Here is a 21,222-nt window from a genome sequence, read left to right as displayed (position 1 = left end):
GACTGCAGTCTCTGGAGGAGGGCGAGCAAAGAGGAAAGAAAGAGAGAGGGAGCGTGTGAATGAACGCTTCGGACAGTTCTGGATGAGCAGAGACACTGACAGCCTCTGTCTCATTCTTTTTGTCCGTCCTGGCCTCCGTCTCGCTCGTTCTCGCTAACTCTCAGAATACCATTACTGCTCAATTCGACTCCTCTTCTTCTGCAGACAGGGTTTTATATGGAGTCCAGTACGCACCAAGCAGTCGTTGGATTGATTAGGTTTCTGTCTACAGTATACGCCCGCAGCCCCACATCTCACAGTTCGTCCTGAGAAACAGAATGAGAGCAGGGCCGCTGGTCAGCACTCTGGATTTCTGCATCCAGATGGTAGATGTGAAAGATCCCAGTTAGGGGTCCCAGTGCTGCGTCCTTGAAGCCGGGTGATTTATACGCTGGCAAAGGCATCCGAAAGGCAGCCGAGGAGAGAGCTTACTATACATTGTGTGCTCGTGTGTGTATGTGGTGTCATGTTTTCATGCATTTTTCTATCGTGTTGTTTTCACTTCCTTTGAATCAAATTAGTATTATGCAGTTGAGCCATACTGGAGCTAATTTTGTGCTCTTCCTGCCTATAGTGCTACAGGATCCTTCTGCCTCAGTAGCAGGTGTGTGTTTTTGTGCGTGTGCATAACCTTGAAGTGAGCAGGGGAATGTCGCCGTGCCCTGCTGCCAGCATCTCTCTGGGGTTTTATTCATCGGCACCTCCCACTGTTTTCTCTCCAATTAACTCTGCCATCAGCCCTGGTGAAGACAGTTTGCCCCAAGCCGCAGAGCCATGTATCCCCTCACAGGTTTGAGCTTTGCCCCACTCATCCCCACTCAGCTTAGGCTCCAAATGCTTGGAGAGCATCCTCCACAGCAGGAGAGTAACAGACATGGAAACACTTAGTCTTTTCATCTTTGTCTAATCATCCTATTTTATCCCCAAAGTCAGCTGACTTCCAAACCAGGGAGGAGAGACTGGGAGGCTTTGTGCTCTGGCAGCAAGATGAAAGGAAGCTGGGAAGGAAAGAGAAAGATGCAGTCTGGAAGAATGGAGGGATGTAGGAACTGTAGGAGGAGAGTAAGAATGGAGGGATGGTTTTATGGAGAAAGAGTGAAAGGAAGAATCAAAAGCTAGTCACACTTCTGGCTGTGGATGTTGAAGGAGGAGGAAATGAGGGGCGGAAGGACTGAAAAATAAGGAAAATATGGAACAATGGTAAATACAACTAAAAACACCAGTGAGAGATCTGCCTCATAACTTCAGGCAAACAACTTTCAGTTCAGAGTTCATTCTTTGGGCAAATGTGCGCTTGATTAAATTTTCTTATTCTGTTTTGATTTGGCTGTTTCGGATTTTATAACTTAGTGAACTGCTTAGGCTGTTGTTAGAAATTGCAAATCTATTTCAGCTTGATTAAAATGGTCTGTTGTATAAACCTTTGGCTTGTTTATTTGATTTAAATTTGTTCACTTGTTGCACTCATTTAGTTGTTCTTTGAACGTATGCAGTAAGTTTGTCTCAGTTCATTTTCTCAATTGGAGAATTGACTGGAGCTGCAGCTGCTTCTCTTGGAGCCACTTTGTACCAGAGTCAGTACAAAGCAGCTGCTAGTGACATAATTATACGTTTATGAGGGTAGAAACTGAATTCAATACCAACCTCCATCAGTTTTCGTTTTGGTGGGGTTCTCTGTGAAGACTTTGTAAGGTCTTCAGCTTACTATGTGAAGTGCCTTGAGATGACGTACACTACCGTTCAAAAGTTTGGGGTCACCCAGACAGTTTCATGTTTTCCATGAAAACTCACACTTTTATCCATGTGCTAACATAACTGCACAAGAGTTTTCTCATCATCAATGAGCCTTTCAACACCATTAGCTAACACAATGTAGCATTAGAACACAGGAGTGATGGTTGCTGGAAATGTTCCTCTGTACCCCTATGGAGATATTCCATTAAAAATCAGCTGTTTCCAACAAGAAAAGTCATTTACCACATTGACAATGTCTAGACTGGATTTATGATTAATTTAATAATATCTTCATTGAGAAAAAAAATGCTTGTGACCCCAAACTTTTGAACAGCAGTATATGTTGTGAAGTGGTGCTGTCTAAATAAAATACATTTAACTAAAATTGGAATAACATTGAATTAAATTGTTTAATTTCATACTTTAATTCTACAAATATTTCATTGACTTCAGTGAACTTCTAGCCTAGCCGCGCTAGACCCATGCTCTGAAGGCACAAGGGTCTAGGCACGCTCGACAGGGAGGGAGGCGGGCTAAAAGGTTGTCTATCAAATCACTGCAGCAATTGGGTAGGTATACAACCAATCAGCGCAACGAATAGGCTCCTAGAGTGCCGGAAATCAGAGGATGCGGTAGTTCGGTGAAGCCTTATTTATACAGTCAATGGGTGAAGCTCAAGTATATTACAGACATGTTAACAGAAAGATTATTCAGAGTCGGTGCTAATGGAGCTCAACGACTGTTGTTGTTTTTGTTGTCGACCCTGGCAGAAAATTAAATTCGTTGCCGTGTGTTGTCTAGCGCGGCTAGGCTAGTTGTTTCCGGTTGTTTCTGTCAGAATCGTCACGCCTCTGTCGTCACTTAGTTACACCCGCCTTCTGACTCTACACTTCATGGTGATTGGTCCGGCCAGTTTTAGGAGAATCCAGCCTCGAGCCTTATGGAGGGTAACTAGACCCACCCTGGAAGAGAATTAAATTCGTTGCCGTGGGTTGTCTAGCGCGGCTAGGCTAGTGAACTTCAGCATTTGTTTTTATAAGTTCTGATCTAAAAAAATAAATATTAGTGTTCACATTGAAAATGTATCTTAATAAATTAATAATAATAACAATAATAACAATAAATTATTTTTAAAGCGATTAGCTGATTCAATTCAATTTGTGTATGCTGTGAAGAAAAGGATGGCTGAAGTGGGAAATACACTAAGGAAGGAGGAATATAAGAATATGAAGGAAGAAATAATCCTAAATGACCTGACGAAAGCAAGACATAACAGAAAAATAGAGGGACGAGAAAAATGAAAGGAAGAATAGAATAGTGGAACAGGGGTAAGAAGAACGTATCAAGAGTAAGTCCTAATTCTGTTAACAGTATAGTAATTGGTGGGTTAATGTGTGGAAGGATGTAGGAAGTAAAGCAAGTAAGGAAGAGAAGGGCCGACAGGAATTAGGGAAGAAATTATCAGAAACAGATCTCAATTCTAGTTCTATATGAGGCGATGGCTGGAGGACAGAGAAAGGGAAAGATAATTTAAATGTGAAATGAAGGACACAGAAAAGAGTGGGAAAGATGGAGCGATTGGGGGATACAGAAATGATGGGAGAAAGGGATGAAAAGTGGAAGAAATTTAGAGGAGGGAATTAATTCTATTTTTTGGAAATTTGTAAGACTGAGACAAAGAAGGAGAAAATAGAACAAGTGAGGAAAGATGGAGAATCAGAGATAAAAGCGGTGGTGGGAGCAACATGTTTGCAGCTATGTATTGCCATGGTCAAGGATGGATGGAAGAATGGAGAAACAAGATAAGGGGGCATAATACAGGAAGAATGAGCAAGAGGAGAAGATGGGTGAGGGGTGGGGACTAAAGGAATTCAAGAGCCATCCATGGATTAAAGAAAGGAAGGAAGCGCAAGGAAGGAGATGGATTAAGCAAGAACTAGAACAAAAGAAAGAAAGAAGGGAGATTCTTGTAGCATTTCACCGGTAAGCAACCATGAAAATGTACCACGTACTGTAAATAAATGCTGTGTATTAGGAAGAAAGCACACAGGACAAAGCACAAGACACAAATGAAGGCAGTTTGAAATGAAATGAAACTGGTTGAAGGCAGCGGGGACCGCAGGTGGCTGCAAAAAAAAAAAAAAACGGGAAGCAAATGGAAGGAAAAAGAGCAGGTCTTTATTATGGTGAGTAACTTTGACACGCTCGCGTTGCGCCCAGTGCCAGTCCATCCATCACCCAGCTCTCCTACTGATGAGCACTGGAAACAAATCTGAGGAAGCCGGGCTTTCTTTTGCCGCCTGGGTGACTTGTCTGAGTCGTCACAAGCCCATGTGTCCCCGTATCCCTCCCCAGCCGACATCTCCCAGGCTCAGTTTCAGCCGCTGGGAGTCTGTGCCTCTCTTCTCCCAGCTCTATTCATTATGCAGATAACTTGTTTTTTTGTCTCTGGCACTCCCTTGTGTTTATTTGATTCTTTATTTATCTCCAATGTTTCTGCTGTTTATCTGTTTGCAGAGTGTGTGTGTGTCTGTGTGTGTGTGTGTGTATGCGCTTGATAAGTTGCGAAACACAGAGGGCATCAATCACTGTCACTTAGCTGCTCAACATGTCGCTCATGTCGACGGAGCCCTCCTCCAAACCCTTTCTTGCTTAGTCTAACCTCAATGAATTTCAGACTCTTTCAATACATAAATCTGTACGGGGGTGAGGGAACGAGGGGGGGAGAGCTGGATAAGGAGAAACACTTTTGCGCTTTTGCAATCTGAGTCAAATATATGTTTACACATTTACAAATGAGAAATCCAGGAGCGCGACGTCACTTCTCATATTCCCCACGCCCACTGCAGCCTGCCTGCTGCCACTGTCCTGTCCTGTAGCACGCTTCTGCAACAGTTATTTAGATGAATGATTAAAGTTAAGGCACAGCCAACAGGAGTCTCGCCATTTTTACTTAAGAAAGAATGGGGAAGCTGTCATCTCTTGATGCATTGCCTGCCGTCCTGCATGCAAACAAGACACCCTCACTCCACCGATGCCACCCCACTCCTCGGTGCCTCCCTCCCTCTCAGATGTGTCCCCAAAGAGTTGCCGTGGGTGATTGATCAGGTGCTGCTGTGGCATCACTGGAGACGTGTGGGAAGTCTGCCCACCCAGCGAGCCAGGAAAAACACTGCAGCATGCTGATCTGATGTCATCAGTGAGATAGGAGGAACAAGGGAGGACGACTGCACACAGTTGATCTATGGTCACTGAAGTCTGGCTCCTGAGAGGGAAATCTTCTAATGGCTTTATAGATAAAGCATACAGCAGTGTGTATTAACTCTCTCTGTTGTCTACCTTTGGGCAAATGGCATACAGCGATGTTAGAGAAGATGAATGCGGCACATAAGACATTAGCAATGTTTTCATCATCTTGTTTTGGAACTTTTTTTGAATGACTGTAGGGTTAGATTAAGATTGAGGTAGTAAGACTGATTAAGGAGAAGCTTAAGAGTCTACCATATCATAATGCAGATTTCTTTTTGTTAAAGTTTGTACTTTGCTTTAACTGATTATTCGTTTCTTAGTTGTGCCATTAAAACTCAGTAGCACTTGTTCTACAATGACCTGGGTTTGTTTAAACAGAATGAGCCTCCAAACCCTCACAGTTAGACCACAGCTGACTTTTTGAAGGTATGATTTCTCATTGTAAGTTTTATAGGATGTCTATTTATGTTTTTCAAAGGTCAAGATAGACAGGAAACATTGATGTGCTGAAAAAGAGATAGAAACTGCTTACATACTCCTCCGCTTACACTCTTGACATTTTTCCAATTGTCTCAAAGAAAATCCATGTTGGAGACCTTCTACAGTCCCCTTAGAATTCATATTAAGAGTTTGGCTTAGATGTGGCTCTACATCATGCCTTCTTCTAGAATGTTCAGATCTATGAAATCCCAATCTTCACCTGCCATCACCCTTCCACTACAGTCTGCAGCTCAAGAACACCAGCTCACCTACAATCCTGCTCAGACAGTGTAAAAACATCTGTTTAAGTCAAGCCTGTTTCTGAAGAAGAAGAATGGTACTGAGAGCTTCGTTCCACAAATTGAAAGGGTTGGTTCCTTAGGTCGGTTAAGTATGAAGTCATTGAAGTCTGAATCTTTGAACATTTGGAAACTGCAATTCCAGATGGAAATGTTCAGCCATTCGCTCATGATGTGTCTTCCAGCATAGAAAAACCACCATATGGACATGTTGCTAAGGTTTAAAAAAACAACGCTGACCAGAGGGGGTTTCTAAAGAGTAGCGTGCACTGCAATCCTGTATATATTAAATAGCTTTGTAGTAGTGAGGCAGGTACAAACCTCTTCACATAAACATCCTCTTAAGCTAATTGGATGTTAGATAGAAGGGGAGCTTCAGCAACAGCTAATATTTCAATTTGTTGCACAACTGGTTTAAGCAGTGATTTGTGCTGCTGCTGTTGCCTCTATTTTATTTCTATTTTATTTCTTTTTTGATCCCAGGTAGGTACCTTCTCCTTCTCTGGGTGCTTCAGCTCCCACAGTCCAAAGAGAGGCCCTTCGGTTAATTGTTGATTCTAAATTGGCCATATAAGTGTAGGTGTGTACCATTGTTTCTCTATTTGTGTTAGGCCTGTGATGGACTGGTGTGTCCAGAGTGTTCGCCTAATGTCAGCTGAGTTGGGCTCCAGTCTCCTGGGACCCTTCACGAGACAAAGCGAGTGTAGATAATTGGATGTGTGGAGGTGCCTTGGTTGCAGATCACATGTTATCACGGTACCTGGTTGTAGGTTTAGTGGAGTCCCTTCATTTAATGAGGGTTACCAGGGTGGCTGCTGATGTGCTTCTGTCATTGTCCCTCATATTTTCTGATATTAAGATGCAGCACAAAAAAAAACAGTACTCTTAAATAGTTTCTAATCGATTTGTTTTCTTGTACTTGCCCTGACATTTTTAAAAGATCTTTGTACAAGACTTTAACTTCCAACATTTCTTCTACAGGCCTTTGACTACTTTTTATTCATGTAAATGTGAGTTTATGTAGGCGTGTGTGTCTAAATTTATGTACTTGAGTGCCCTTGTGTACATAGCAAATAGAATTGTACTGTATTTCCATTTCTTAATGTTCAAACAACTGCAACAAAGTTTCTTCGAGGGCTGTAGGAGTCCTTAGCTTTAACTTCGGCTGTTTAATTTGGGAGTCATTGTCTGATGTAATGTGAAGAATTAAGTACGTTTGGCTGTGACAGCAGTGTTTAAATCATGAATGAAAACTCCCACACACAATGCTGGCTCACAACAACACTCAATGTGTTGTTAATGTTGCGTGCTGAGTTGGCAATGGTGATTGCACAGTCTCCTGGGTTAATATCTTACATAGTTCCTTAATCCCACTGTGGTTGGAGCCAACAAGAGCACTATTGTTTGCGTAGTGTGGCTAATCTGCAGGAGCACATTGCCTTGTTTTAGTCCCATGTTCCGTACAAGAGCTTTGTCATTCTAAATGTAAGGGAAAAAAACATTTCTTTCATCGTCCCTCTGGTTTTTGGTTGTGGCTGGCCTGTCCGTATTGAAATCACTGGGCTGAAATCGTAATGTGCACTGGAGAATTTACAGCTGCGAGTCACAGGTGCGACTGGGTTAGATTGTGATGCAAATAGAAAAACAGCCTCAGGTGAAAAATGGAACTTAGTGAGTAATGGACACAACAGATTGTGAGCTGCCTGTTGAATTGTATTTACTGACAGATTTGAGAGTGGCATTGACCTTCTCATCTCAGTATTGGCCATAACACAAATAGCCATTGTGTAGAATGTAGCCACTGTATGGTGTTCTTTTACTTGTTAAAGTAGGGATACCTTGAGCATCAACAAGATAATGCCTAACTAGCTAGTGACCTATCGGTCCCCATTTCTGTCAAAACACATCATTTAGCTGAACTTTCAACACTGACAGGTGTAAAAGCTGATCTAATTGGCTCAATAATTGCAAGACTTTCCAAACAATTTCACCTGCACTCTCAAGTTGGACAAGTTGGTTAAGATAAATTGTTTTTTATGAAAAATACAACCTGGTAAGGCAAAACTCCGAAGCTTTAAAAAATTGAGACGTGCCAAAGCAGCGAAGCAAATCAAAACTTGCCATAACTGTCGCACATTTTAGTTTTCCCACTGCACGTGTTTTACCCCACACAGAACAACAGGGATTTTTACATTTCCCTCTCAGTCCAATCTTAGCAGCATCTGCAATGTTTTGCAATATTGTCAGCATATTACACTTAAGCCAGCACACAATACCCTCATAAATCCTCTTATGTAGACATCAAATGGCAGAGTACTGCCTCACATGCCTTGTTCTTTCTTTCTTTTTCTTTCTTTCTTTCTTTCTTTCTTTCTCTTCAAATCCGACTTTATTTATTTGCTCTATATTCAACATGCTAAAAATACAGATTCCTTAAAGTGAAACTTTTGCTCATGATCAACCAGTATACTTATTAAATTTTGTCTGAAATATGAAAAAAAGAAAAAAGCTTCATCCTTTCTTTAACTAAAATTATTTCACAACTGAGCTGGTCCTCTTGAAACAATATTACAGATATTACTTCTCAAGAAACCTCTGATTATTCTCTATGGGGTGAAGTGATTCTCATTTTTGTCTTATTGCACTCATAATCTCACTCTGTGTCGTATATATATTGTCTTTTTACCTTTTCTCTCTTTCTTTGCACTTTCGCCTCATATTGTCTTACAGACCCCTCTGCTTTCTCTACACTCGTTCTCTTATTCGTTTTCTTTTTCTCCCTTACTGTGTTATCTGTCTCGGCTCCATTTCCTTGCTCCCTGATACTCCCTGACTCAGTAGCTTTCATTTTCATGATAATCCAGCGACACCACTGGACTGCGAAATCGCTTTTACTGCCTTTTTTTTTTCTTCTTTTTCCCTTCTCTCTCCTGGTGTCTCTCTCTCTCCCTTTCTGTTTCTCTCTCTCCATTTTTCCCCCTACTGGTTTATCTTTTTTCCTCCTGGCTTTATTTTGCTTTTTGTAATTAAATGTCATTTTCAGCTCTCCGATTTTTTCTTTTTTGGGTGGTGGGTGGGGGTTAAAAGTTAAAAAGTTTCCTTTTTTATAATATGATTATTGTCACAACAGAGCAGAGTCTTTGCCGGTAAAAACTGAACCACAGTACCTCACTGCCAAATATGCTCAGTTCAGTCGTCTGTTCTCTGTCCTCTAATCCAGCAGCAATCATCACTTTGTAGAACTTTTCTATGTCTTTTCAACAAATGGATAGGCATTCAATTTCTGTTATGTTCATTGTATTTGATAACAGGTGACACAGCCATTAATCCATCATCACTGGTTACTCAGCTGTAGGTTTTGGTGGCAGCAAAGAAGCCCAGACAGTCTTCTTTACAGCCACAGTTTGTATTTCTAAAGGGGTCCTGCCGTGTTCATAACAGATGGGATTTGTAATCCCTGGGATGAGAGCTGTGCCTCTGCCCTCAGGTGCAACAGAGGCATCTATGATGTTTCCTGTACTGTGAATGCCCAAAGCACGTGACTCCCTCCTCTCACTGGAAGCAGCATGGCCTGTACTCCACAGTCTCTCTGCTTTTCTCAGGTCTTCACTTTGTTGGTAGGCACGAGCGCTGAAATGTCCTGGTGACTCCAGGGGCCAGTTTCACAAAAAGACAAATTTGATCTTAAAATAATAATAATGCGAGTTAAACTGTTTCAGGGGGGAAAAAAAAGACTGGAGCTACAGTATGTTTCCATGGTAACCCTTATTGGCACCAAGGAGCAAAAAGGAGAAAAACGTGGCTCATAAATTCAAGGTTGGAAAGAATTTTTGAGATTGCAGTGACCTTTTGGAAATTATTTTTTCTTCCAGATCTTTTTTGTTTGTTTTGCTCTATTTTTGTTTTTTGGTTGAGATGTTTCCATATTTAGTTGGATTTCCCATTTACAAACATTGTAACTTGCCACAAACAATCCTTTAAGAAGACAGAAAAGTCGTCAAGGAAGCTGTTTGGTCAGCCATGTTTTTTAGTTTGAAGAAAGTCTCACTTCACCTGGCAGTCTTAACATAGTCAAAAACTAAACTAAATCTATGTTAAACTGATTAACCAAAGTCCAACTGTAAGCTAAATCTTAGCCATGGTCAGGATCCTTTGTGTTTTAGTATTTCTGCCTGCAATACTAGTTACTTGCCTGAAGCACGTTTCCTTTCTTTCGCAGCCTGGTGTGGTGTATTCTAATTGATCTTGTTGTTAGGAGCTTTTTAACATGCCTGCTCTGATGCCTGGTCTTCGGCCTTGACAAACTAAAAGTTTCACCCTCCATCTTAACATACAATGTAACAGTTTTCCAGTTATCTATCCAAGCGATAGCAAGGATCCTTCTTTGTGTCGGCACAAAAACCAGCACAAGCAGTGATCCAACAGCTTCCCTGACCTTGAAATGTGCCTCGCCCGTCTGTGTGGCGTTTTATTGCCGACACCAGAGCGTGCAGTGCACAGGTGGGAGGTTCATTTAAAAGAGGCAACTCAAAACAAGTTGTTGGTATTTTGATGCACACACACCATGTCTACATTGAAGTCATAGTGTGAGCAGCACATTAGCAAAGTGGCTGCAGCTCTGGTGTCACATCTGTGTCCACGCAGGAGGTGTTCAGGTACTGCATTGAGATGCAGGTCACCCACAGTTTGTGCTCAGTGGCCGACACACAGTCAATGGAGTTTTGCATGTAAAATGCAGGGAAACAGACATGAGGAGTAGAAATGCACTAGTGCGAGCAATGCAAGCCATTACACCACCTGTGTGGACAGCTGAATTGATTAAAATAGTAAATCTGAGGTATTTGGCACGCTTGAGATGGACAACTAAAAATGTGTCTGAAGTGCTCTTTGTGCAGAAACCGCTTTAAATGTTTGCCTTAGAAAGGTGCAGTCATTTTGCTGCCTCTTGTTTTATGCATTGTTAATTTGATAATTCGATTGATGCGATCATGACCAATAGAATAATGCTTTAGTTAAGCATAAACAGGAAATGTATTTAAATTGGCATCTAAAAAATGTTTTAATGTAGTGAAAGCAGGGATTTCAGCAAATTCTCTTGCTTATCTGTAAGTTAATGTGATTTGAATATGATCTGACATCCTCTGTCGTTCGTCACTGCTTTACTACTTGAAAAACTTCTCCTTTAGTAAATCCTTGCAGCCATCTGACAGGAGCAGGACAAATATGTTGGCAAATCTGCAGTGCCAATACGCACAACTGTGTTTATGAATTGCATGCAGATGGTACCGGGCTGCTAGAAAATAACCCCATACACCTCTATACACATCAGACAGATCAGTTCTCGCTCAGTATTGTGCCTGTTTATGTGAAAGACATCAGATTACCAAAGTGCATCCCCCCTTTCCAGCTTATGTCAGAATGAATTAAAACACATTTCAAAGCAAAAGCTGTAATGTCGCATTTAAAGACACGGTATAACCCATTACAGCTTGAACTATGGTTGAATTCTGAGTGAATTAGATGTATAAAAATAGTTTCATGAAACTATTTTTAATTTGTTTGTATCATTACTGTATTAATTAACTGTTATAAAACACACACACAACATCTTCCTGTGTTGCTGTGTGTTCAAATCTGCCACTTTGCACCATCCAGACAAAAATATGACTTCCTGGAGGATTTTTTTGAGCTATTGTCATAATGCATCTCTGTGTTTGCCTCCGCTGACTCAGAGCGATGAGACCAGTCATATGACTAATTTGTGAGCCTTCCATCTATTTTCCACCTTAGCTTGCTGTCTTGCTCTTTGCACTGCAGCACCTGTGTGAAACAAAATAGCAGGTGTGCTTGAAGATGCCAGCATAATCTACGCATATTGCTTTGCCAAACTCCAAAATACTGTTGTTCATCTGTGAGAGCAACCTATTCCCAACCTGAAGGGACTGAGTCATGACCTCAAACTTTGAGGTAATGACCCTCATCGAATTCACTTCACACTTTACTGCAAAAAATTGCCATGGCATGCAAAGGCTAGCTGAGGCCAATGAAGCAAGCAAAACTTCGTAATATCTGGAAATTTCACCAAACAAGCGCCTAACCTTTTGACTTGCTCAGTCACGCTGAGTCATACGTGGATCTCAGGGTCATCGAAAACACCCAAAATGGAAATGAAGTGGGATAGTTGAAATGAAAGGCATTAAATTTTCAGGGCTCTCCGACACATTTCATAAAGCAGTGGGAGATGTGCCAGAAACTTTGACAAATTTCATCTTTGAAGATTCAACCAACAATAAGGTAACTTTCTTTACTTTAAGATGTTCGGCTTTCCACCCACACAGATTTGAACAGATTTATGGCGCTTGCATCTTTCAGAGATGGCGAAGGAGCATTTAAGGTAAACAGGGACTTCAAAGTAAATCCTGATGTACATCAAGCTTTACAACATCTTATCAACAGTTACTGTCCTCTAACTGCTGACAGATACTTTTCAGCCTCTTTTAGCCGTCTGAAGGAAATATGAGAAAACCCTGCTTCTAATCACAACAAGCAGTAAAGCACTAGAAACAGAGAGTTTAAAAAAAACAACAAAAAACAATCAGTAGCCGGCATCAGACCCTGTGGTTTGTAGTGCGGTGGGAGTGGAACTGTACATTTGACTCTTCTGTGTGACAGCAGATCAATGTAGCCTGGAGCACAGATAGAAATGAATTGATTGTCACCAATAAAACTCCAATTAAACAAAGGAACAAGCCAGGGAGAGAGCTCAGAGACAAGCAACTCCCATCTTCACATCAGTCCTCAGGGAGGAGAGAACGGGAGGGCGGCAGGCAGGAGAGGGAGTCGGATGTGGGCTGAGGAGCCAGTGAGCATGGTTCATTTCCTCTGAATACTCTTGCCATCAAGGAGGTGTGGAAGTTATGGATGAATGTGAGAGTGAGTGAACTGCAGACAGAGGATCAGATAGCCGATAGATGGAGAGAGTGCAAGAGGAAGAGACTGCAGAGAAAGAGGAGCTCCCATTGATCCAAAGCTTCCTTAATGATGAAAAGAGATCTTAATTGTGGTGACATGTGATATATCAAGTTTCAGCAGTCAATTGTAGAGCTCATCTGACCTTATTTAATAAGTTAGAGTGAAGCTCCTCGTCGTACGGTCTTCGTTTCCCTCACTAAACCTTTATCTATCTACCTGTGCATCTTTTTTTTCTGTCCAGTTTGTCTCTATGTCTTGACTGAACTCATAATCTCGTCATTGAGCAATTCCGACATTTCATTCTTGCGTGTACTTCCAGGTAGGTTATAGGGCTTCCACGTAAGAAGCAGCGAAGGATGCTTTTTGCTCATATGAACCTCCAAATGAAGTTAAAGATGATTAATGTTCCCCATTCCTAGAAAATGTACAAGATCTCCTTACTCTCTCCTCTCCTCATCTCACTTCTCCACTAATAACATTTTCTTCACCATCTCCCTCTGTCTCCCAAGCTCTGTAATCTGATTGTTCCTCCTATGATTGTGCTGTTATTGAGTTGCTTGGATCATACATATGTATAAGTCCACCACAATACTTATTCCATCTTCTGCTATAATTTTCTCCAGCATTCAGCCAAACAAGAATCCCATTCCTAAGTGGAGGAAGCACTAATGCCATGTTGACATGTGTAGAACTTCGCTCTGTGGGGAACTTTACAGGTAGCCACAAGAGGGAACTCATAGCATTCCTTTAAGTTGAGCTTTTATTGACGTTTACCTTTAAGTTATGCCTGATGGGCTGGAACACTATCGAGTTGGATTTTCTGTTAAAGGGTTGTTTTTTGGCAAAGTTGGTTGAGATTTAATGTGATTGCAGATACTGGGAAAGTAAAGCCATAGGGTTGTGTAGCTTGCATGGTGGAGAAGTGCTGAATAACACCCCAGTTTACCATAAAGTACAGTGTTAAACTATCAGCCACAATGCCAGCTAACTGCACCTTATAATTGGATCCTGGTTTTAAGCCATGTAGGGAGGACTAGGTGAGTCTGTTAGTTGATTGCTCTCTATTTTGGTTCAGTACTCTGACATGCATTTCCAAGATGATTGATGATTTTCGCCACTCCAGAATCAGATATAACATTGTGTGAGATTGATGGTTTATTATGAGCCTCTTGATTACTTGCTTTAACAATGACCGTGAGAAAAATGAGCATGAATTGGATTAAATATTGAAAAAATAGGCAACAGTATTCACAGCATATGCAAAGGTTTGGGCACCCTATGAAGTCAGCACTCCTATGGAAGATACTCCTACTTGGAAACAGGTTGTGTAGCTGCCCTTGGTTTAGAAATTTTCATCTTCTCTGCACATCACTTCACATTGTGAGATATTTTTAGACTGTCTTGCACACAAATCTACTCGCAGATTTTCAGTGATGTTTGAATCGGGGGACTGGGATTGCAGCTCCAAAGCTTCATCTTTTTCCTGTTTCTTGATGTTGTTCATGGTGGATTCGGTGCTCTGCTTTGGATCATTGCCTTGCCTTGTAGTAGCCTTTTTTTGGTTCACTTTCACAGCATATTTATTCACAGTTTTCTGATATGTAATAGGCTAAAAAAGCAATAGAATTGCGAGTTAACAATTCTTAATGGCAATTCTTGATCATGAAAGGAGAGGTAACAGGCATTAACATTTGAAGGAAAGCCCAGTGGAGTTCCCAGTTACTTCTTTTCACTTTGAGGATCAAGAAAACATGTAATTTGCCAGAGGGTAGACAGCTATACGTTTCTTTCTAATGTAACTTATAAGCCTCAGTGTCCTTTTAAAATGTGTAGTGTTTGGTTGTGTGTGTGCATTTAGCTTCATCACCCCTTTATCACCCCAAAATACACCTCAGATTACAGCTCTAAAACTGACTTCTCGCCCATTGTAATTTCACTAAATAGAGGCTGAGAAAGAAGAAAAGCATGAAGGTTTATTTTTCACACCGTCAATCTTGCACTGGATGCAGAAGCCTAATATGACCTTACAGCAAAACATCCGCTGTTTCAAAAAGTCCATAGTTTATGGATTTCATGTCAAGAGAAAATATCTGATATTTCTTCTAACAAATCCTCACCCTTTAAATGGATTTACTGTCAGGTACAAAAAATTTCATATTTATGCTAATAGAAAGTCCATCTATTTATTGGGCTCTGCTGGCATTTTATTACTTTCGTGCCACAGAAGAAGAGCCCTTTCTTCATACTCATCTTTTTCCACTCAATCGATGTTTTGTTGAAGTTGCTGACTGTGTACAGTTGCTTTCCCCTCTTCAGAAAGACACACACCAACCTCAGACCAAAGCATAAAATCATTTCTGAGCTTCATACAGTTGACCCTGAGGGTCAGGTTGAGGTTCATGGTGAGATGTTGCTTCTGAAGATGGTTAAGGATTATGATGATCGTGCTGGTTCGAGCTCTGTGCCATAAGCTAGAGAAATGATTAGGACTGCACCAGCAGAGTGTTAGCCTGACAGATGGCAACACATGGAGCTAGCTGACAGCACTGCTGACAGCGCATTCACAGCAAGTCCCTATATTGCATGCGCTGTACCCACTGTTTGTTGCTGTTCATATTCTGATGTTTTTCCGCCATCAACTGTAGCCTATTTCTACCTGTCAGCGCCAAAGTCAGCTCACATCACCTGTTCACCGGCTTAAAATCGGATGTCCTCTTGCACAGGCCTTCTGTTAGGGCACCAAAGGGAATAGAGGTGTGTTAAAATCAGCAGTGATACTATTCCAGTCACTGGTCATTCATCAAAACGTCTCATTTTTTGATAATTCATTGCTCCAGTGGTCAATAAACTTTCAGTTATTATTATCCCAATCAGTCTACTTAGAAATCAGCTGTGCAGCATGTTAATTAATGGATAGCCGAAATAGATGCATTAATTGAATGGCCGAATACATTAGAAGCTGTATTGAGTGCTGCACTTTTGCTTCCGCAAATAGCAATGTGGAGTTGTTATTAGGTTCAGTGATTGATGAAAGATGAGCATAGCTTTGGCACAAACCTGTCGGTTCCACTGCCCTGAATAGGAATGAAAGAAGACAGAAACTGTCCTTGCATGAATAGACGCAAAAATGTGATCCTGTTCTTATTTTAAAATGCTGTTTTCATTATTTTTTAGGTGGGGGAGGGACGGGTGTTTATCCACTAGGAGAATACTTTTAAACTCCGTCCAAATGCATCCTCAGGGGAAGTACATGTAACCCCTCTGAATAGTTGTAATACTTCTGTCACTTCATGACAGCTTCAAGCCTGAAGTCTGCATGTGCGTAACTGTTTCTGTGTGCTTGGCTGTGCATGTATTAAAGTGTGTGTGTGCACATATATGCATATGGATGGAAGCATGGTAGTGATGTGATTGATGAGACATGAAAGAGAGCAGAGCAAGATTTCCAGTCAATCAGCCCTGTGAATAACCAGCTAGGCTGTGGATTAAAGGCAGAGAGCTGTCTGAACAAACAAAGGCTCACATCCATTACCCTTACATGCAAAGTTGTTTTGCTCTCCGGAGCAACACTGACAACAAAATTAAAGTGTGTTAACAAAAATAGATGGTTTTGTTTTCCTGAATTTGAGAGATGAAACATTGCAACATCTAACAACTAGGATGCTCGTGGAAATAAAACTCATGTGAGGTACAAAGAATACTACAGACGAGTGACCTGTACAACATTTAGGATTATAGTATTGTGTGTGAAATGGAATGGGAGTGAACAGAATGGCTTCACTGTGTGTATATTTAGTTTTGTCCTGACTTACCTGGACTGTGCATGATTTACTGTAGTAATACTGATCTCTTTAGCATGTTTTACCTAGATATGATAAAGTGTGTCAAGGACTAGTTGCAGGTTGCTGGTTCAACTCTTATCCCTGGCAGTTGCGCATTTTGGCTTTAATCATCAATGGGAATAAGGGATGGTGTGGTGCCCAGTATTTAATATTAAATGCCTTTTAGCAAGGCGTCAAACCAGTTACTTCCCCAGTACTGTGGCTTATTCCCCTGACTGGGATAAATTCAGTTATCATATCAGGCACTTTTACTCGGGGTCCTGATGTGATTGATTACTATGATTAAAGCTATACTTTACATGTTGTGGCTAACTTCAGTCTTCATAAAGTCTATAAGTCATACGTTTTATTTGTCCAAGAAAAAATAATTAAACCATGCAGTGCAAGTCATGAGATTGAACTGTTTAATATTCACCCAGCTTGGCCTTGTGGTTTTTACCACTGATACTGTGCATAGGAGTTAGGACTATTTGTAACAATGGAAGACAACAAGTCATTCAAACTAAACAATTTTTTTGTCCAAGCCCTTCAGAACAACATGCATAATCATTTTATAAACTAATATCCTTTTTGAAATGAGATCATTTGTCTGTGCCTTCAAAATCATTCCAATAAATCTGTGGTTCAGGTTTGGTTTGGGCACAAACATTTAGTTACATTAAAGAAAGAGGAAGGTTTACAACAATGAGCATTTGGTTAAGTTCAGGGGGCATTTATGATGTTAGAGTATCAAACTCTGCCCCTCGTTGACCCAGCTATTCATCCAGGCATCTACTTTGTGACTGTTTAACAATATCTTGTTATTTACTGCCTTGCAATGGATGCCCAGGAGACTTGATTCTTACATGTTTTTAGCTCTTGAACATAAATACGTCAGTTTTGGGCATTTTAACATAAATATGTCAGTTTTGGGCATTTGTTGTTGAAGTGCTGTTGTTTGTTTGTTTGTTAGTTTTTGTTTGGGAAATCTCTTAGAAGAAAATGTAAAAGGTGAATAGCTCTTCATGTGCCAGTAAAGTTTTCTTCTTCTGTCTGTCTCCTGCAGGTCCAAGGGTTGGAAAAGCAAGTGGACTTCTCAGATCTGGGTCCAGTGGGGTCGGTGATGAAGACTCTTCCATATGGAATGGGTGGTGGCCCGGTTGGAGGAGCAGTTAAGCCTCCACACCAAACCCGCATCTACTCCACGTCCATTGACCAGACACCCATGAAATCCAAACCACCTACCTATGGTTTCTTTAACCCCTACGACTCAAACCGGAACCAGTCCCTGCTACTAGACCAGACAGGCTACCGCTCCAAACGCAAGCCTGCGCTAAAGACAGCGATGAAGACCAAGAAGATCTTCGGCTGGGGAGACTTCTACTTTAACGTCAAGACGGTGAAGTTCAGCTTGTTGGTGACAGGGAAGATTGTGGACCACATCAACGGGACTTTCACTGTTTACTTCCGTCACAACTCGTCCAGCCTGGGGAACGTGTCGGTCAGTATCGTGCCGCCAACCAAAGTAGTGGAGTTTGAGGTCCTTCAGCAGCAGCAGCAGCTGCACCCCCACACCCATCAGGACGTCCAGATCCAGGAGACGCAGCAGTCTACCATCGATCCTAAAGAGGCAAAGACCTTTAACTGTCGGGTCGAGTACGAGAAAACCAACAGATCCAAGAAGTCCAAACCCTGCCTCTATGATCCGTCTCAGACCTGCTTCACAGAGCACACCCAGTCCCATGCTGCCTGGCTCTGTGCCAAACCCTTCAAGGTGATCTGCATCTTCATCTCTTTCTTTAGCATCGATTACAAGCTGGTTCAGAAAGTGTGTCCGGACTACAACTTCCAAAGCGAGCACCCTTACTTTGGATAAGTAAATGAAACTGAACTGAATAGAGAAAAAAGAGACAATATTATGACAACAACGATGAGTATAAAGATAATGATGGAAATGACAGTCATATTGATTATGATGAAAATACAGGGGACAGTTTCTTGCCTCTGAACTGCAGTGAATTGTGGATTTAAATCTTGTATAATCAGAGTTATGGATGGTTAGGATATGATTGATTCCTCTGACTTATTTTCCAACTTTGTATTTGTTAACTTCTGTTTTTATTTTTTTCTGTAAATAATGTACTCACCCTCAGCAGACTTATTGTTTTTAGATATTTGTTTCTCAGTGTTATTACTTTCTGCGGTTGGAGAATGTGGTTAAAAACAGCTGGAATCTGTATTATGCCCTTCAAGTACAAAGTGAGCCTGTGAGGCAGCTCTGCTGTGCCATCATCGTATGGCAGACATAATGTTATGGTAGACTGACTGTTAATCATCCTCTCAGCTCTACATTTCAAACCCTGGATATAAGAGAGTTATATGTATGAGGAATGCTATGCTGGATATGCATACAATATACTGTATAAAAAGCACATTAAAATCTCTTAAACTGTCTGCCTTTTACTGGGTGAATGTTCTCATTCAAAGCTTGAAGCACAATTGCAGGGTACAATATGTGCAACATATTCATGCTATCTAACTCAGCAAGGACACTATTATGATTTAAGCTACATTTTACTCTGATTAGGAATTCATGCTCAAGCTTTCAGTGAAGATATGTAATTTTAATTTTCTGAAATATATTGAAGAAAACTTTGCTGTGGATGGAATTTTGACATGAAAACTCACCGTGAAACCTTCTTGAAATGATAGTGTTTGAATTGTTTTGAGGGAGTTGATTTGTACAGTAGTAGAATCCGATGGAAGTATCTCACATTATTTTTTAATTACATATACCCTGAAACTGAAAAGAAAAATTACTGTTGTATTAGAAGTAATGTGACTGACAGATTTCTGTTTGTTTGATCTTGCAGGCAAAGAAAGTATTGCACACCTGTGTAAACACTTTTCAGTTGTGCCTAAACCTCCAGGTGGCTGCCTCATATTTTATTGACTGCTGTATTTCTGCTGCCAGTGTTATGATCTTACCTGCCTAATAATATTTACTTTATCAAGGCTTTCTTTATGCTCAGAAAATGAACTTCCAAGGAAAATGAAGCAGGACTGCAGACCCGCCAAAAAAAAAGTAATTATTCAAGCATCCAGATGAAGGATTAAAACCAAAAGCAAGAATCGGCTCACCCACCTCTTCCTTGATTAAATTAAACATCCACACCTCGAACACCAGCCACCTTTCTGACTGTTTAAAGCTATTTTTCCCGGTTCGCAGACAGTTTTTTTTCTGTCTCAGTGCAGAGTCATTGGATCTGTGCTCTTTACACCTGATCTGATGATATTGGTCCTCAGAATTTCATTAGAAAACGCACGCTCAATGCTAATTAAATCTTTATCTTACTCTGGCTCAATACCTTATTATGGGCTTGATCAATGACGTCGAGATGGAGGTCCACGGAGGTCTACGTGTCTTACACAACTTGCTGTGGACAGTCGGGGGCACAGAGATTGATGGAGGTCCCGTCTTTGTTACACAGAATCTCTACAGAGGTTTAGTGAAGACGGATCCTCGCTGTATATCCTTTGCGTGTGAGCGTACATGTGATTTGCATGTCTGTGAGTGGCTGCAGGTGCTGGTGTGATTCTGAAAATTTCCATGTGTACGTCTGTGTGTGTCCACTTATTTTTTCCTGAATTTCAATAAAATATAAATATGAAAGAACACAGTAAGAGAATGCTTGTCTTAACGACTGTGATCATACTGATATAACATCACTGGACGTACTGATGATACAGTGCTAGACATGTGGAGAAGCTGGGCCTCATTTGTGACAAGGAGTTTGTCCGACAGAAACGTCAGATCTTAAATAATCTTCAGAGAAAAATCGGAAAAGGTAACTGATACAGGTGCTGTCTCCCATCGACCCATCCAGATCTTGTCATTAGGTATTTTTCTGCCACTCTTATACACTGAGATTTACATTGAATGAGCAAGTATTGATTTGGTGGCGCTGAGGGACAGTGGCAGCATACTGTAGTTGACACATAAATTGATACAGATGGTGATAAAGCCAGTCGCTACTTGATTATCATGGCAAAGTGACTTCACTAGGCAACACCCCTCAGCAGTAAAATTCTAAGCTCTGACATTCATTCATCTACCTTTTAGTGAGTTGAGACTTATGTCACAATAAAAAAAATATAACATTCACTTTTGTCTTCTCATTCATTCAACCCAATTTACTCGCTTATTCATTCATTCATGTTCTGTTTTTTTTTTAAACTAACAAAAGTAGCTCATTTGCATGAAGTGACGAGAAGATGTGAAGCCTTATCGAGCAGAAAGCATTATGGGATGTAAACACAGAGATCAAAACAGTCCAAGTGACATCTATATAAAATCTATACACAAATTTAGAGACCTGTCATGAGTGCTTTGGGAGGCATCTGGAAATCTAAGGACACAAGAAGCACTGAAACTCCTCAAATGACACACAAGAGACTGACATCAAGCCTAAGACCTTCTTGTTATGAATCACAACTGCATGAGTAGGTTACAATTTATTATCTCATGGAATAAAACCCACAAGGATATTAGAAGTAGCTTTACATGGCCACAAGCAATTTATAGCACTTCTAAATGCCAGGCTTGTTTGTCTAAACATATATCATCC

General features: G+C 40.9%; 1 protein-coding gene across 1 annotated transcript in view; it reads left to right on the top strand.

Annotated features, from left to right (window-relative positions):
- The window catches only part of LOC110957756 (neurexophilin-2), a 47,778-nt gene extending 28,730 nt beyond the window's left edge, over nt 1–19,048 (top strand). Inside the window, exon 2 of the mRNA XM_022203983.2 lies at nt 17,661–19,048. Within this exon, the coding sequence (XP_022059675.1) occupies nt 17,661–18,470 (810 nt within the window). The 3' untranslated portion in view covers nt 18,471–19,048. The remainder of the gene's footprint in view (nt 1–17,660) is intronic.
- Nucleotides 19,049–21,222: the final 2,174 nt, after the last annotated feature.

The sequence above is a fragment of the Acanthochromis polyacanthus genome, chromosome 5 (assembly GCF_021347895.1).
Source record: "Acanthochromis polyacanthus isolate Apoly-LR-REF ecotype Palm Island chromosome 5, KAUST_Apoly_ChrSc, whole genome shotgun sequence".
Taxonomy (NCBI): domain Eukaryota; kingdom Metazoa; phylum Chordata; class Actinopteri; family Pomacentridae; genus Acanthochromis; species Acanthochromis polyacanthus.
The sequence above is the reverse complement of the archived record's forward strand: the minus strand, read 5'-3'. Positions and strand labels throughout refer to the sequence as shown.